Source organism: Panthera leo, chromosome D1 (genome assembly GCF_018350215.1).
Source record: "Panthera leo isolate Ple1 chromosome D1, P.leo_Ple1_pat1.1, whole genome shotgun sequence".
NCBI classification, from domain to species: domain Eukaryota; kingdom Metazoa; phylum Chordata; class Mammalia; order Carnivora; family Felidae; genus Panthera; species Panthera leo.
In genome coordinates, this window is record NC_056688.1 from 53,481,844 (window position 1) to 53,500,072 (window position 18,229).

Here is an 18,229-nt window from a genome sequence, read left to right on the forward strand (position 1 = left end):
TCCAATCCATTCAGGGATTGAATAGAACAAAAAGGCAGAGGAAGGTTGAAATTCTCTCTGCCTGACTGAATGAGCTGGGACATCAGTCTTCTGCCCTCTAACTTTTGGTTCTCAGGCCTTCAGACTTGGACTGGTAGCTACACCATAGGCTCTCTGGCTGTTAAAGCTTTCAAACTACACCAGTGGCCTTCCTTGGTCTCCAGCTTGCAAAGGACAGATCGTGAGACTTCTCAGGCTCCATAGTCACATGAGCCAATACCATTAAATACATACCTACATACAATACATAGTAACTCACTAACTCATTCACTCACTAATGAATTCACTAACTCAGGGTTCTCTAGAGAAACAACAAATAGAATATGTCTTTCTCATACAGTAATACAGTAGCGCTAACTACTGGCAAGATGCCTCAGTTCCTCAGCATGGGCATCTTTGTAGGGCTAGGTGAGTATCTTTATGACATGGTACCTGGAAGCTCCCAGAGAAATTGATTCAAGAGAAGCTGGAAGGGGCAGTATTTTTTTTTTTTTTTTGACTTATCCTCAGAAGTCACACACTAAGACATCTGCTATATTCTTTTGGTTATATGGACTAATCTTGTGCGACTAATGTGGAAAGGACTCTATGAAGGAGGCAAGGATCATTGGGTCCATTTTAGAGACTGGGAATTACAACCAGTCACTAGGAAATGTAAACCAAACTATATAATTTTACTGGGCTCCAGCCAAACTGATAAATATAAACTACTTTTTTTGTAAGTAGGCTCCATGCCTGATGTGAGGCTGCAACTCACAACCCTGAGATCAAGGGTTGTATGCTCTACCAACTGAGCCAGCCAGGTGCCCCAAATATTAAATACTTTTTAAATGGGGATTACATCAACAGCTTTTTAATGTAACTTCTGATTAATGTGTTTGTTTGTATATACATATATACACACATATATCTACACACATACTTTGTAGAAATATATATACATATATATCTCATACTCCTTATAGTCTAGTAAGAAATGTTAAGTTGCTTAATCTAATATATTGGAAATTAAAATTTTACATTTTTCTGTCAATGTACATGTTCTGAACGTAAAGCCTGAAAAGAGGAGGATAAGTTAGTTTTGGGAAAGTCACATTATCAGTCGAATCTTCTTACCGCTGTCCATAGGGGATGGTGGAGCTCAAGGAAGTTCTGCTAGAAATGTAGGAGAAGAAATATCCAGGTCCCTGAAGGTCCAGGCATGAGTTTTCTTGAGGTACAATCTACTTGCCATCCTTGTTTTAATATATCTTTCACAAGCCCCTTCTATTAGAAGTTCAAAACAGTTTACCAAGTCATCAGCATTTTTTTCTTGTTTGAAAAACCAGGGTATAAGCATATCTCCTTTTTGTGTCTTTTAGTGCTTATGTAATTGTCTGTTCATTTTAGACCACTGGTGAGTGCTAGTGTTCCTTTGCATTCCAGAAAAACATCTCTTCCAAACTCTGCCATAAGGAAAAAATTCTCTTCAGTTAGAATTTGCATATTTTTAAGCAGAGGCTATTCTGTTCCAAACATATGGCTCATTATTTATGACATTATGTACCTATATCTATCTGTCCATATATACTGGGCTGAGAGGGTAGTAATCCCTCAGAAGCAGCAGGGAACTTTCTTAAATGAAAAAAAATATTTGTCAAAAGTCTGCAGAAAATATCATGTTTGATAGTGGCAGCAAACCGAGGTTGGGGCAGTGGAAGTAGTCTGCCCAAAGTGCAAGCAATAAAGGGGTGTACAACTTTAGAAAATTTAAAAACATGGGGCAGCTGCATGGGGCAGTTGGTTAGGCATCTGACTCTTAATCTCCTCTCAGATCATGATCTCGCTGTTGGTGAGGTTGAGCCCCACATCAGGCTCTGCACTGATGGTGGGGAGCCTACTTGAGATCCTGTCTCTCCTTCTCTCCGCCCCACCCATGCTTGTGTGCACTCTCTCTCTCTCCCTCCCACCCTCTCCCTCTCTGTCTCTCTCTCTCAAAATAAATAAATAAACTTTCAAAAATTGAAAAAAAAGAAAATTTAAAAACAATAATAAGATGGACCAAAAGCCAATCTGCTTTTTATTTACGGTTATAAACCAAAATTCTGTCTGTGATAAGGCACTCCTCCATGAAAAAAAATACCCAGGGGCACCTGGGTGACTCAGTCAGTTAGGCATCTGACTTTGGCTCAGGTCATGATCCCGTGGCTCTGAGTTCAAGCACTGCGTCGGTCTCTGTGCTGACAGCTGAGCCTGGAGCCTACTTTGGATTCTGTGTCTCCCTCTCTCTCTGCCCCTTCCCTGCTTGTACTCTGTTTCTCTCTCGCGCGCGCTCTCTCTCTCTCTCTCTCTCAAAAATAAATAAAACATTTAAAACAATACCTAAACATTTGTGGAGTTTTATTACTTGGAAACATTTCTTTGTGCATAATATTTTTGGAAACTTTAGGAGAGAAAGTATCTGTTCTTTACACTTTTATTTTATCAGTGGGAAATGCTGCAAAAATGTAGGCATGACTGGAGGTAGAGGCCATGAAAAGATTTTCCCAGACAAGATGTACTGAGTGCTCATTATGAAGCTGTGTGTGCATTAAAGAAATTTTGAAAAGCTAACTTCATTCTTTGAAGCTCTGAGTGAATGAAAAGAAAATATGAATATAGAAGGATCCACTCAGATTGTATTGTCTCTTACATGTAATTTTTCTTTTCTGAGTTATCTGGTTTTCTGCTATGAAATTTTAGAGGTTGGTTATACACAGAAATATTTGCAAATAGCCAGAATTAGCTTCAAACAATTTCAAGTGAAATTCCAAGCTTTAAGATTATTCCCTGAAGATTAACACACAGATGTATATAGAAAAAACCATTAACCATGCAAAAAAAAAAAAAAAAGGCGGGGGGCAGGGGGGAGGTGGTGGTAAAAAAGTAAACCTTTGAATAGGAAAAAATCCATTTTTAAAGAAGAACAATAAGAGAAATGCCAAAAGATGTTGGTCTTACATTGTCCAAATAAATCAAAGGGTAATTTTGAGCATCCATAATTTTGTTCAAGAACTAGACACTATTTCTAAAGCAGAGGATCAAATAATGTCAAGGTTTGCTCTCATTTGGCCATTTCCTCACACTACACCATGGTAAAGGCAACCCACAGAGTGGGTGAAGGTATTTGCACTGGTTATCACTGAGAAGAGCTTATGTCTGAATTATGGACATAATGGAGCACCTGGTTGGCTGGATCACTGGAACATGTGACTCTTGATCTTGGGGTTGTGGGTTCAAGCCCCATGTTGGATGTAGAGATTACTTAAAAATAAATTTTTTTAAGTTTATTTATTTACTTTGAGAGACGGAGAGAGAAATTCTGAAGCAGGCTCCATGCTGTTAGCACAGAGCCCGATGAGGGCCTTGAACTCATGAACTGTGAGATCATGACTTGAGCCGAAATCAAGAGTCAGACAGTCAACCAAATGAGCCACCCAGGCACCCCTTAAAAATAAAAATCTTTTAAAAAATAATAAATTATATATGTAAGAACTGGTGTAGATTAATTAGAAAATAAGTTACAAACAAAGACTACTCAGTGGAAAAAATGGGCAAAAGACTTAGTGAATTCACTAAAGAAGACGACCTAGTGAAAATAAACATTTCAGGATGCTCAACAAGCAATAATCAGGGAGATGCAAACTAAAACTGCAATAAGAGATTAGTATACCTCCACCAATATGGCTAAATTTAAAAGTCTGATGAGACCGCGTGTCAGTGAGAAGGTAAAGCAACAGGAATTCCCAGAAGTGGCTGGTGACACTTTGGGAAAAGTCTGGCCCTGTTTACTAAAGCTGAAGTTTGTATATCTTGTGATACAGCAATTTTACTCCTAGATATTATTACCAGCTTAAATACATACACATGTGTAATAAATTCTGTACAAAAATATTCACAATAACCTCAAACTGGAAACAACCCAAACATCCATTAACAGAATGGATAAATAAACTGGTTTATAATCATAAAATGGGATACCATATGTCAATGACAATGAACAAACTTTAGCTATAGGCAATGACATAGCTGATTCTCACAAAAATAATATGGAGGAAAAGAAATCATACACAAAAGAACATATACTGTATGACTGTATTTATATAAAGTCTAAAAATAGAGGAAACAAAATCATAATGTCTAGACTATATACTGAAGTGGTAAAACTGTAAAGAAAAGCAAAGATCACCAAGAAGGTCAGGAGAGTAGGGAGACTGTGCTTTCCAAAGGGAAGGGCCTGGGCTGGAAGAGTCCTGGGAAAGTTCTTTTCCTTGACCTGGATGGTGGTTACCCAGGTATTCATTTTATAAGCATTCATTAACTACACACTTATATTTTATGTATTTTTCTGTCATTTGCATGATAACAAAAACATTTTTTAAATCTCCTTTTATCCTCATCAGTGAAAGCCTAGGCTATTACTATATCCCAAATTATCCCAAATTATAAGGCATAAAAATTTACCTGCCTTACACACTAACCTATTTGCAGGGGATGTTATAATTTACTTTCAACCCCAATTTCAGATGTGCAAACATTTATCAATGAGCTCACCAGTTAACAAGTATCAAACTCCAGAAGTAATTGTACAAAATCAAAATTTGTCTAACCTATCTAGTAGCAGACTGTGTCCAGTCTCTGATAAATCTAAATTTTAAAGGGTGATAAAAACCTTAGCTACTCCTGGGAGTATGTTTTGTTTCATCTGCAGTGTAGTCACTGCATTAGAGAAATCTATTTTCTAATGTTTATTTTTTTGAGAGAGAGAGAGACAGAGTGTGAGCGGGGGAGAGGCAGAGAGAGAGAGAGAGGGAGACACAGAATCTGAAGTGGGCTCCAGGCTCTGAGCTGTCAGCACAGAGCCCGACGCAGGCCTCTAACCCATGAACTGTGAGATCATGACCTAAGCCGAAGTCAGATGCTTAACTGACTGAGTCACCCAGGCGCCCCAAGATCTTCTAGGGTCTTAAAAGATTTCTAGGGTCTTAATAGATTTCCAGGTCTTAAAAACTAAGTAAAATGAAATAAATAAAATAAAAATTTCCAGGTCTTTGCCACACATATAGACACTAAAACCACAGTGGGCAAGATCAGGATGTCAAAATGGGGGATGAAGAGAGCAACTGGATACATAAAGCAACCTTAAAGATATTTATGGAACAAATTTTTGTTTTATTTTATTTATTTTTATTTTTATCATTTCTAGGAGTGTATCCTGCAGATATACATGTTGTGCATGCATCATGTATGAACAAAATACTCAGTGCAGATTGCACTTGGGCCTCAGCAGAGCCAGGCGAGGAAGAAAGTCCTGGTGCAGTCCCAGGGTCATGCTCCACCCAGGGTGCACTGCCCCTCCTCCCCCAACACACCCGCCATGGAAGGCAGCATGGATGCAGGTTACTTTGTTACAGCTTCTTTGAAAATACATCAGAAGTTTGGGGTGCCTGGGTGGCTCAGTGGTTTGATTAAGCCTCTGCCTGACTCTTGGTCTGGGCTCAGTTTCTATGAGAGTGGACAGCTCTGGGATGGCAGCAGGGAGCCTGCTTGGGATTCGGTGTTTCCCTCTCTGCCACTCCCCTGCTTGCAGGCGCTCTCTCTCTCTCTCTCTCTCTCTCTCAACAAATAAATAAATAAACTTAAAATAATTTTTATAATTAAAAGGAAAAGTACATTCAAAGTTTAATAATAGTAGTAGCAGCAGTAGTACAGAAGAAAAGAAGTTTGAGTCTCAGAGGGCCTCCTGAAGGCAAAAGGAAGAACCCAGGGAAAGGAGGAGACCCAACTACAGAGCCAGAAGTGCTTTTCAAAGTGAGTGGAGTCATCAGACAGGAGACCCAGGAATTTGCATTTCAACAATTGCTGCTGGTGTTTCCGAGTCCCACTGAAGAACTGCACCTAAAAGAAATTACAGAGCAGATAGAAATCATCTTGAGCCTTCTGCTTTGAGAATTAAAGAGAATTGGCTGATAAAATTTAGGGGATTCCTTAACTCTAAAACTCAAACAATGGGAAGTATGCAGTCAGATACCTACCATGTGCATTTCTCGATCACAGAATTCACAAGTCACTGCAGTTAACCCTGTCAACAGCCCTGTGAAGGAAGTCTAGCGTTTAAATGACTTCTTGAAGTTTCCACAGCAAGGGGGCCATGGACAAGATTTGAACCAGGACTCCTTTCGAATTGCCCGGCTAGTGCTCTTTCCGCTATGCTATGGATAATGATGGGTGTTATGGTTGAAAAAGAATTTCAAGGAAAAACAAAAGAACAAACAACATACAATCTCTAAAAACACTGAGATACTCTTTCTTAACCCAGAATTGGTAAAAAATCAAAAGCCTGACTCTGTCTCTTGTCAGTAAAGGTATGGTGCTCTGAGATCTTTGTACGCTTGCTGGAGGATATATAAATTAGAGTCCTCACTCTGGAGAGCAATTTGTCAGTGCCTAGTAAAGTTGAAGGCACATGGCTTCTGTACGTGAGGCTTATGATGCACAGACGCGCTTTCATGTGTCCGGTGTCGTCATTGCAGCATGCTAGTAACGAAAGGCAGATCCTGTTCTGTGGGGCTTGAAGCTTACATCATTTAGGAGGTTCTTTTTAAGGAAAATAATACAGAATTATGAATATTAAGGTAAATATTTGTTTAGAATGAGAGACAAGGTGCCTAGGTGGCTCAGTCGATTAAGCCGCCGACTTCGGCTCGGGTCATGATCTCACAGTCCGTGAGCTTGAGCCCCGCATCAGCTCTGTGCTGATAGCTCAGAGCCTGGAGCCTGCTTTGGATTCTGTGTCTCCCCCTCTCTCTGCCCCTCCTCCACTTGCGTTCTCTCTCTCTCTCTCTCTCTCTCTCAAAAGTGAATAAACATTAAAAAAAAAAGTTTTAGGGGCACCTGGGTGGCTCAGTAGGTTGAGCGGCCAACTTCAGCTCAGGTCATGATCTCGCAGTCCGTGAGTTCGAGCCCTGCGTCGGGCTCTGTGCTGACAGCTCGGAGCCTGGAGCCTGTTTCGGATTCTGTGTCTCCCTCTCTCTGACCCTCCCCTGTTCATGCTATGTCTCTCCCTGTGTCAAAAATAAATAAAACGTTAAGAAAAAAAAATTAAAAAAAAAAGTTTTAGAATGAGAGAAGTTACAAGAAATTTCTAGAACTTTGGAAATTCGTGCCCTCTGAGTTCCTTTGGACTCAGATTGCTGATTGCTTCCCCTCTTGCTTTACAACTCCCAGCAGCTCCCAGCACTTTGGGGGTAGAGGGGCATGCTAAGAGGTTCACACCCTTATGAATTTCATATACTTTGCATTGCATAAATGCAAATAAGGAGCTCGGAGTTTACCCTTCATTACCTTCATGATAAACCCACCTCTGTTTATAATAGAAAAACATTGAAAGCAGCCCAAATAGCTATCAGAATGAGAATGAATTAATTGTGTCATATTCATATAACAGGATATTAAAAAGAATGAGCTGGAGCTACGTGGTTATATCTCAAAAAGTAAATTTGAGTTGCAGAATAATTTATAGAGCAAGACACCATTAATTTAAAGTTTAAAAATCTGTAAAACAATACAAAAGACTATAAATGCATAATGTATATATACATATATGTATATGTACCTAGATGTGTGTATTATATATATAATTATTTCTATGTATGTGTCTAATTACAATATAAAAACATGGAAGGAAATGATAAACACTGAATTCTGGATAGTGGTTACCTCTATCCAGGAGGAAAAGTGGGAAATAGGATTGCAGAGGAGTACAAAGGAGATCCATTTCCTGGAAAGCGAAAGATCTCAAGGAGATAGGACAAAATATTAGGATTTGATATGACAAACTTAGGTGGTAGCTACCAGGTTTTATTACATTATTTTCTAAACTCTTCCATATGCAGGAAATAGTTCACATGGTTTTTAAAAAAAGGCTCTTGCACTAGCCAGGGAAAGAAGATGCTTTCATCCTATCAGCAGACTTGATTCCTCTAATTTTTAAAGGTTATTTATTTATTTTGAAAGAGGGAGAGAGAGAGAGAGAGAGAAAGAATCCCAAGCAGGCTCCACACTTGGAGCCTGACACAGGGCTCAAATTCATGAACTGTGAGATCGTGACCTGAGCCAAGATCAAGAGTCAGATGCTAAGCCAACTGAACCACCCAGGCACCACTGATTCTCCTACTTTTTAATATTTAATTTCTATTTTTATTGAGGTATATGTAAGTCAAATGCACAAATCTTAAGTTTATAGCTCAAGGAATGATTACATATGTGATCTACCCAGATCATTATCTAGAACGATGTCAACTCTCTTCATCACATACAATTCCCCTTTTCCTGGCTGTTATTCATCCTTTGGCTCAACTTAGATGTCACTTCCACTAGGAAAGTGCAGACCCTGGAAAACCACTAGGAAAACCACCTTTCTCTCTCTAGGGAAACCACCTTGCTCCCTCAACACTTGGTTACTACTGTGTCTTTTCCTTTCGTTGACCACTTGCTTGTCAGCTTCTCTTTATAATTATGAGCTGCTTTCCCGAAGGTTCCAAACTACAAATGTGTCTTCTTATTCTGCTTTGTGCCTGTACCTTTCCATTTTTCAAGTTAAACCGTATTCACCCTTGTTAGCTTCTTCAGAGAAACCCAGGATCCTTTACAATATTCATCCAATCCTTGTCTACACCTAATGTCTCCATAATTTCTGCATCAAACACTGTGTTCCTCTATGTTTTGAGGTCATGATCTTGAAATCAAATTTTGGGTGTTGCGAGTTTCATGAGTGGATTCAAGCATAATGAAAACCCTGAAGACAGAGTTGTATTTTATGACCACATTGGTATCAGAGTGATGCCTGCTTTTTAGAAGTCCTGAAGCTTTGCAAGTTAAGCTAAAACCTGTCATGCTGAGCCTGATTAAAACGTTCTCTAAAGCTGACAAGTAATGCTGACAGTGTTCATTGCCCAGACCTGTATTATCAAAAGGTAACAATAAGGACATTTCACTTCTGTTCCTCACTCCAGGGCACCTCAGGGAACTCCCAGAATCGCAGAGAGCCCAGTAGGCATGCTAAAGAAGCCAAGTCCTCTTTATGTTGTAGGGGCAGCCACTGAAGAGCGGTTTAATCACTGGAGTAACAAGTGGGGAAGAGAATGGACTCTGGTGCCAGACTGCCAGTGTAACTTGGTAGAAGCTCGAAACCTCTCCAAGCTTCAGTTTCTCCTTTGGAAACTGGGGATGATGATGCTAACCCTACTTCCGAGGGATATTGTGTGGATTGAGTTCATATGTGAAAACTTCCTAGCACATAGGAAGCATTTTATAGCACTATTATTACCAGCATAGTAATATATTAATTTTGGAAAGATCACTCTGGCTACTGTCTGAAAGGTGACAAATCTAAAAAACAGCAGTGTCATTCCAACACTGAAAATAAAAATAAGAAAACACGATTTGATATAACACAAGATAAATACATGGAGTGGTTTGAACCTAGCACCAGACACATGATTGCTATAGTTGACTTTCAGTTGTATACATTTTCAGTTAACTACTGCTAATTTTCAGTTACACCCACTGGCTTCCCTTGTCTTCACCATACTAGTAGGCACTGGTCCCTGCTTAGAAATTAACTAACCCTTTGGCTTAAACAGGCAGTAAGAGGGTAAAGGAAGTCAGGTTCCTCACTTCCTGAGAAACCATAGTTCTTACAATTGACGGAGAAGGGGTGGAAAAAGAAGGCAAGACAGAAAAACAGCCTGGGTAGGAAGTGAGCCAGTTGGCCACTACTTTTCAACCCTTAGGCAAGGTAGGCATAGTCAAAGAGGAGATTTGAATTGAAAAACATGTTATTGCTGTGATTGAGTTCTTCCCAGATTTTGTAGCCAATACACCAAAGCCATGCTTATTTTTTTGTTAAAGACCCAAAGCTACATAATTCTGAAGGTATTTGGACGTTTCCATATTTAAATTTTTTTTTATTTAAGCAATCTCTATGCCAAATGTGGGGCTCAAACTCATGACTCCAAGATCAAGAGTCACATCCTCTCCCAACTGAGCCAGCCAAGTGCCCCTCAATATTCTTTTTGCAAGGTTCAAGAAGTGTCCAAGAACTATGGTATTTTTGTGGGAGATATTTTTCAGTCTGTCTTAAGAACAGTTTTACAATTATTCCAGGCTGTTTCCCCTCCTGGCAACCTTTCCTGACTACCTTCTGGCAGGAAATACTCTTTCTTACATCCCAACATCGCAAAATTCTGACCCTCCTCAAAAAACTCACCTTATTTCCTTCTCTAGACTACCACTCCACGTGGATCATATATTTATGTGAACTTATTGGTTTATATTGCAATAATTTGTTTGGTTGCCATTTCCTAGGTCCAGGCCATGAGCTTCTTGGTGGAAGGGACCATGATTTTATTTCCCACCTTGAGACATTGTATATAGCATAATAGTTTAGTGCATGGAGCCAGAGTTTCTAAGTTTAAATCTCACACTTATAGGATATATATCCTTGACTAAGTCATTTCACTTTCCTGTGCCCAAGTTCCCGTATCTATAAAATGGGCATAATAATAGCAGCAACTTTATGTTATTAGCCCTTCTTTCTTTTAATTAGATAGAAACCTTTTCATGATTGTCACTGAATTACAGAATTTTTTTTAATTGGTGGTGAGGGGATAAACTTAAAAGGGTCATTGTTTCCTGGTCAAACAAATGCAGATAACTGTGTTGGAAAAAAAGAGAGATTTGAAGATTCCGGCAGGCAATGGCCAACATTCCCTCTAGCCTCTCCCCAACATCTTCACACTGTCGTGCCTTCTCTGAATTGCATAAACAAAGTCCCTTCAGTTACTCTTCAGTCGTCAGAGGGTTACCTTCTCCAGTAAGCCATCTCTGGCATCCTATCACTCTTATGCACTTGTCTGTTTAGATGTCTGATACCACACAACTGTGACTTAAGCAAGGGTCTGTGTCTCGTCTTTGTGCTCAGAACTCAGGAATGGCCCATATCCTCAGGCTAATCCTCTCAACAACGAAGTCTCCTGGAGGCTTTCCCTGTGCATCAGTCACTCCTTGCCTCTCAGTGTCCTTCGGCATCAACTGGAAGCTGTAGAAATGAAGACCTTTCAGACCTCATCCCAGCTGTGCTCCTCAGTTGCTCCAGCAACAACACCTACATACAACCAGAATGCTTTAGTTCCTGGCCCCGCCTCCTCCCCTGCTCAGCCAGCCCCTGCCTCCGGCCCGCCCCCTCCGTAAACTGGAGTCACCAGTGCGCACGCTCCTTCTCGGTCTCCTTGTAGCGTGATGACGTTGACGTTGGCTTGGGGCGTAGGGGCGGCGGCCGCGCGTGTTTCAGCTGGGGGAGGTGGTGTGGTCTGTGGGTTTGGAAAAGACGCGGGTCCCTGAAGTGTCTGTGCTGGCTACGGCGCGTGGTATTTTTGGCTTAGGCAGCTGGCTGTGTTGTCTCCGCTCCTCCCTGTCTGCGGAGAGGGAAGCGGCGGGGAGGTGGTGGGGACACAGCTGGAGCCCCTGAAGGGGAAGGGAGCAGCCGGGGTTAGGGGTAGGAGGTGCGGAGCGCGTGAGTGCAGGGCTGCGGTCCAGAATCGGGGAGCAGTCGATAGCAGGGGAGGGTTCCACAGGCAAAGTGCTCACCCGCCGGGATCCGTGCTGGTCCCGAGGAGAGCTTGCGGCAGCAGCGCGATGTTCGGGGCCCGGTGCCTGCTCCGAGCCCTGCGCTCCTGCACCTCAGCCCCCTGCCCGAGACCCAAACCTTCCGCCAGACTGAGCGTTCGTGACGCGCTCGGGGCCCGGAGCACGAATGGGGAGCGCGTTAAGGTCCAGGTTGGTGTATGGGAAGGGGATGGGATTTTCTTTTTAGTAACTTACATGCCACCTCCGTGTCTAGGCTTACCTTGTCAGGTCAGACAAAACGACAGGCAGAGAAAGGAGGAAATGTTGGCCATCGTGTGCGTTCACAGTTTTCTCCTTTCCTTGCCTATCGTTAGTTTGCGCAAAACTGTTGGGATTGACTCTATGACGTGCTGGAACTTTGCTTTCACGGTACCAGAGCATTACCTGTAAACTTGTTAGTTATACGGCAGAATAAACGTACGAGCTTCTTTTCCTTTATCCCTCATAACGAATAACCACAGTTACCTAGCGGTTGCCTTGAGCTAGCTCCATGAGAGCGGACACCATGTCTTACAGTAAATATATGTTCAACTAAACAATGGCTTTTATTCAACTCGTAACCACCCTGAGGCCGAAAAAAGGGTTTGCACATAATGTATGTTTAATACATAGGAGAAAGAGTAGAGTGTAGCGGTTTGAAACAACTCTGGAGTCAGGGTGACTAGGTTCAGATCTGTGGCACTTAGTGGCTCATTAATTATGGGTCTCTTCTATAATAGTAATTATGGTCTCTTCTCTCCTCTAAACCTGTTTGATTCTTATGGCAATGAAGCTAATAATAGCCTTAACCTCATAGAATGGTGAAGATTAAGTGAGATGACAGGTATTATGACATTTAGAACAGTGGCCCACAGTCAATCAATGTTAGGTGCTATTATTTCTCTTGCTAATATTTGCAACAGCTCTACAGAGATTTTCCTTTAAGGGAGTAGACCAAGCAAGGTGGTTTGACCCTTTTAGGTTGCTGAAACACTGCTGCAGTTATTTTTGTTGTCCTCAATCAAATTCTTTGATTTTTAGCAGTATGACTCCTCTGCATTTTTGGGGGTTTCATGTTTTTTCCATGATCCAAATCAAGCCCTTTTCTTGTATTCATCTATTAATTTGACATACATACATTAATGATCCCTTCTAAGTGGTAGTCAAGAAAGGATGCAAAGATAAAAAGAACAAAAGCTACTGCCTAGATCAGAGGCTTTCATTTTAGTGCTGTGTGGTCTAAGATAGTAGCTACCTGTCATTTGTGGCACTGAGCTCTTAAAATGTGGCTAGTCCACATTGAAGGGTAACTGTAAATTTAAAATACACACCAATTTTGGAGAACAAAAGAATACAAAATATCTCAATATATATATTGATTACACGTTGACAATGTTGGCAGAATGGGTTAGAATATTAAAATTAAGTGTACCTGTCTACTTTTAGTGTGACCACTAAAACAAGCAAAATTACATATATGGCTCACATTATATGTTTGTGGGACAGCCTTGGTCTAATGGCTAAGACAAGTAATTGGGGCAACGTGATAAGTATTAGTGGAATAAGGAACTTTGAGAAAACAGGGACATCCTTAACTATGTGAGGTCAAGGAAGACTTCTTGTGTTAAGTGACATTTCACTTGAGTCCTGAAGGATATGTTCCTCAGGGAGAGGAACTGGGGGTGGGGTGGAGATCACATTCCAGAAAAGCTTGATAACATGAACTTTGAACTGAGAACTGTATTTGAATTCTAGCTCTACTCCTTGGGAACTGTGATTTTAATTATTTAGAGAGGTTGTCCTAACTTACTTAATATGTTCTTCATTTCTAAAATGAGAATATTCACTTCATTAAGTTCTTGTAAGGATTAAGTGTAAAATATTTATAAAGAGCTTAGAGCAGAAGCACATTAAACACTGCTCCACAAATGTTAACTTTTACTAACAAGTGAAAAGCAAGACAGTGGTGCTTTAGGAATTACTATTGATTAAACATAACCAAAGAGCCGCTGCCATCAGGGAAATGTGGGGAGGTGAAACCAGAAAGGGCACACTTGGTTGTGAAAGGCCTTATATAGGAGACAGGCAATTTACACTTTTTTTCAGGGTAGCCCTAGAAAAAGACCAAGGGCTTTCTGGTAGACCTGGGTCCAAATTCAGGCTCTGTCTACCAGCAGTGTGACCTTTGACAACTTATTTGACTTCTCTGAGCCGAGGTTCTTCACTTGTGAGACAGGTTATAATGATAATCCACAGAGCTGTTGTGAGAAAAAGATGAAATAGTATATGAAGAAGGTAGTAAAACATTTGTCACATAGATTTTTAGTGCATGGTAGATATCCTTTCACTGAAAACCATTAACGGACTATCTACTGTGTCCCTGACAATGGCCTTCAAAGCCACTAAAGCATGGTTCTTAAACCTTCACAATATGATAGACATATGAATAAGTAATGGGAGAGCTTTAATAGCGTTGTCAGTAGGGTGTGGTGGGAACACAAAGTAAGGGTCAATACAGTTTTTCTAAATAGAATCCTCTCGCTTTTCCCAAGCGTGTCTGATAATCAAACACAATCAGTTGTTCACAGTTTTTCAGTGTCTGCTAGAAGAATATTGTCTCTTCTGTGCTAGTTAAACTTAAGTTGGATGTGATCTGTGAGAGCTGTTTGTAGTGTTACTGGTTTTAGTGTTACTACTAGAAGACCTCATTTGTACTCACCTGTCATTTAAATTCACAGTGTCTTTGAAAGCTTATGTACTAAATATATGTCACAGTGAAAAGCTTTTTGAGGAGTCTGTGTGATATTTTGTAAAAGGAAAAATCCAGTGAAGATGTTTCTGTTCTATAACTACATAATTTCCCTCCTGGGAGTTTAATATAAAAGGAGACAGGGACCCAAATAATGTGCCCTATTATTATTACCTGGAATGAATACCTGGGATAGTCAATATTGGGGAAATTGATTATATGAATTAGGCTCATCGGCCTAATGGAACGTTAGGCATGTATTCAGAATGATGAGGTTTTTTTGTTTTTTTTGTTTTTTAAATTAAGTTTATTTATTTATTTTGAGAGAGAGACAGAATAAGCAGGGGAGGGCAGGGAGAGAGAGTGTGGAGCCTGATGTGGGACTTGAACTCACGAACTGTGATATCATGACCTGAGCCAAAACCAACCTGAACGCTCAACTAACTGAGCCACCCAGGTGCCCCTGAGAATGATGAATTTTATATTAACAAAACAAAAAGGTGGAATGCCAAAGCCGTATCTCCCTGAGATAAGAATCCTATTGAATTATATATGCTAAAAGCAATTGATTTGTTAAGGCAGGACTGAGGACTTTTTTTTTTTCATTTAGTCTTGTGTGTGCATGTGTAATGAAAACGTAAAATATTTACATGTTTTAAACTCACATTTAGAAATTTTTCTTCATTAGGGATGGATTCGTTCAGTCCGATCCCAGAAGGAAGTGTTGTTCCTGCATATAAATGATGGATCATCTTTGGAAAGCCTTCAAGTTGTAGCCGATTCAAGCTTTGACAGTAGGTGAGTTTTTTTTTTTTTAACAAAAGAATCTTTTTTTCATCTCCTTTGCTCTCCTTTTCCCTAATCCAATGTTCACATATTTTTTTTAATGTTTATTTTTGAGAGAGAGAGGGAGACAAAGGGTCTGAAGTGGGCTCTACACTGACGGCAGCAAGCCTGATGTGGGGCTTGAACTCACGAACCATGAGATCATGACCTGAGCCAAAGTTGGATGCTCAACCAACTGAGTCCCTTAGGCACCCCAGAGTGATCTTTCTAAACAAACCTGCTTTTCAAAGCTTTAAGGCTAAGTCCAAATACTTGGAATCAAGATCCTTCAAGCTCAGGCCTTTCTTTTTCATTTTTTTAAAGCTTGTGTTTTTATTTTGAGAGAGAGAAAGACAGTGCAGGTGGGGGAGGGACAGAGAAAGGGAGAGAGAGATAATCCCAAGCAGGCTTTGTGGTATTAGCATGGAGCCCGACTCTGGGCTCAATCCCACAAGCGAGAACATGACCTAAGCTGAAATCGAGAGTCAGCTGAACTAACTGACTGAGCCACCCAGGCGCTCCCAGACCTTTCTTTTTTTTAACATCTTCACATAATAATATCCCCTACTTACCCTTTGCTTCAGTCTCTCTTAATTATTTGCTGCCCATTTAAGGGTGAAACCTCTATCATTAAATACTGTAATGTCCTGATAGCAAGTTTTGTATTAAAATGAACATTCTGTATAATGATATCTTGTTTATGCTGTTTTTTGTTACTATAGAGAACTGGCTTTTGGGAGTTCTGTGGAAGTTCAAGGGCAGCTGGTGAAAAGTCCATCCAAAAAGCAGAATGTGGAACTGAAGGCAGAAAAAATTGAAATTGTTGGAAATTGTGATGCCAAGGTATGCTTCGTGATACATTTATGGAGACTATTTAGGCTTAATTTAAAACAGCAATCTGTTTTAAGTGTGATTATTGGGAAGGTGGCACTTAGAACATGTTTCAATTGTGACTTCCCAGATAATTGAAACAGGCTATGGAGCTTGAGGAATGTAGAGAATATAGTAAACAGTATGTAAATGGCTGAATTTTATGACTGAAAGCAAAGTATTAATCTATACATCTGTTTGGACACCTGTCATAATTGAAACTTGCCACTTTTAGCCGCATGCCCAGTTAACTTCAGTGACAGAGACGTGCTGGGGAGAACGTGTTCTAAGGAAAGCCCTGCCTAGAAATGACTTTTACAGGATCTAGAACTGTGTTGTCCCAATATAGTAGCCACTAGCCACCTGTAGTTGTTTAGTATTAATTAATTTAATATTAAATCAAGTAATAAAATCAGTTCCTCAGTGACATTAGATACATTTCACATGCAGCTGCTGGCTACCATATTGGATAGTGTGGGTACGGAACTTATCACAGAAAATTCTGTCGGACAGTACTTATCATGCTTGGGCTGAAGAAAGATAAGAAATCCTACATTAAGACATGTTTGCTCAGCCCAAGCATGATAAGTACTGTCCCAACAGAATTTTTTCTGTTTTTGCAAGACTCCTTGTTAGTAGCTTTTATTCATCACCTGATAAAGAGGTTAGAGAGAATAAAATTATAGGTTGGCAATCCATCTTCTGAAATTGGAGAAAATGAGGCCCAGGCAGGAGACATGGCTTGACCAAGGTTATATTGCTGACTAGTGCCACAGCTGGAATTTATGTACTAGCCATTTGACTCCTCTGTAGTTTTGCTATACTTGTCTTCCAAGTATTTGATGAACAAAACACAAGGAAATATAGGGAAATTGCATCATTTTAATTCCTTTTTAATTTTTTCTGGATAATTGGAGGGAAATAAATATAAGGAAATAAGAAAATGGGCACCTTTTTGAAAAATGTCCTTCTGAATAGTTTTCCAAGAAATTCTAATAATACTAATAAATACTAATTGACACGTAAAATCAGGAATCAGGTTTTAAGGTTTCTGAAAAGTAGACTGTGAAAAATAATTTGGAATTCAGAGAGGAATGGAGATGGTAACCATTTTTGTTTTTGCTTTTTTTAGAGGGGTGTAGGATTATTAAAATGTGCCGTGTGTTACTCTTTTTAAGCCGTTCTCTCTTGGCTTCTGTGGTTGTCACTCACCTTCTCTTCCCCTTAATTTCAGTGTCATTTTGTAAGTATTCAGACATTAGGGAATTCTGGTCCCTAGGCAGTCCCCAGACACCTATTAATGTGGTCATATTTTGACTTCAGTAGGTATGGTGCTTATTTCTATTATGAAATAAATTAGCATGTGCACTAAAAGAAATAGATAAGACTATACGTAATAAGCTACCAGTTTGGCTTTTTTATTTAAAATAGTTTCTCTGCGATCTTTTTTATTGAAACTTTGGTTTTGTTCTTTAGAACAAGTTTAGAACAGTTTGTTTTTATCTTCTAAATCTTGTAACATGAATGTTCACAGGGTGGAATATTTCTACATAGAGTCATAATTTGAAATTTTTGAAGTATACACTACTCTGCTAGTGACAGAAGGCTGTTGACCCTCCCTCATGTTCTTAGACTTGTTGATAAACAGTGAAAAACAGTGCCAATTGATTATAAATGATTGTGGGCTTTCAAGACATTTGGGTGATTTTAAAATTGAATGCCAGCTGTGTGTACACAGCTGTAGAAAACAATCTTTAATATCTACAATATTCTGAACTCCTATGTGCCAAACAGTGGACTGTTTTTGCATAATTATATCCTAATCTCTCTATTTGTAAGTGGTGACTGATATAAGCTAATGGATAGAAATTTGATAAATAACAGATTAGACTCAGCAATACTAATTTTGCCCAAGGTTCTATGCCTAATAAGTAGTAGGGCTGGATTCAAAACCACATCTCTGATTCCTACCTCGCCATTCAGTTAACTTGTAGTTAATTGGACCATGTTCACTTATATTAAGAAATAGAGAAAGAAAGCTTTTAATTTTGTTACAAAGCA

The 18,229-nt window shown here is 39.8% G+C and overlaps 1 protein-coding gene and 1 long non-coding RNA gene across 8 annotated transcripts in view; one reads left to right on the forward strand and one right to left on the reverse strand.

Moving 5' to 3' along the window:
- Nucleotides 1-10,675: 10,675 nt before the first annotated feature.
- LOC122199347 lies at nt 10,676-12,089 on the reverse strand. 3 transcript variants are annotated; one of them, XR_006193482.1, is made up of 3 exons: nt 11,966-12,089; nt 11,322-11,534; nt 10,676-11,224 (listed from the first exon to the last, which is right to left on the reverse strand). It is a non-coding gene; the product is annotated as an uncharacterized LOC122199347 (long non-coding RNA). The 3 variants fall into 3 exon arrangements; XR_006193484.1 differs by having other exon boundaries at nt 11,322-11,583; XR_006193485.1 differs by lacking the exon at nt 11,966-12,089 and adding an exon at nt 11,707-11,807.
- Nucleotides 11,755-18,229, forward strand: part of NARS2 (asparaginyl-tRNA synthetase 2, mitochondrial) — a 130,144-nt gene continuing 123,669 nt past the window's right edge. For 4 of the 5 annotated variants that reach the window (XM_042904309.1, XM_042904313.1, XM_042904312.1 and 1 more), the window contains exons 1-3: nt 11,755-11,895; nt 15,162-15,271; nt 16,021-16,141. In XM_042904309.1, the coding sequence (XP_042760243.1) occupies nt 11,755-11,895; nt 15,162-15,271; nt 16,021-16,141 (372 nt within the window). Of the gene's footprint in view, nt 11,896-12,206; nt 12,341-15,161; nt 15,272-16,020; nt 16,142-18,229 lie in introns of those variants that run through there. The other variant, XM_042904310.1, reaches the window with a different exon arrangement.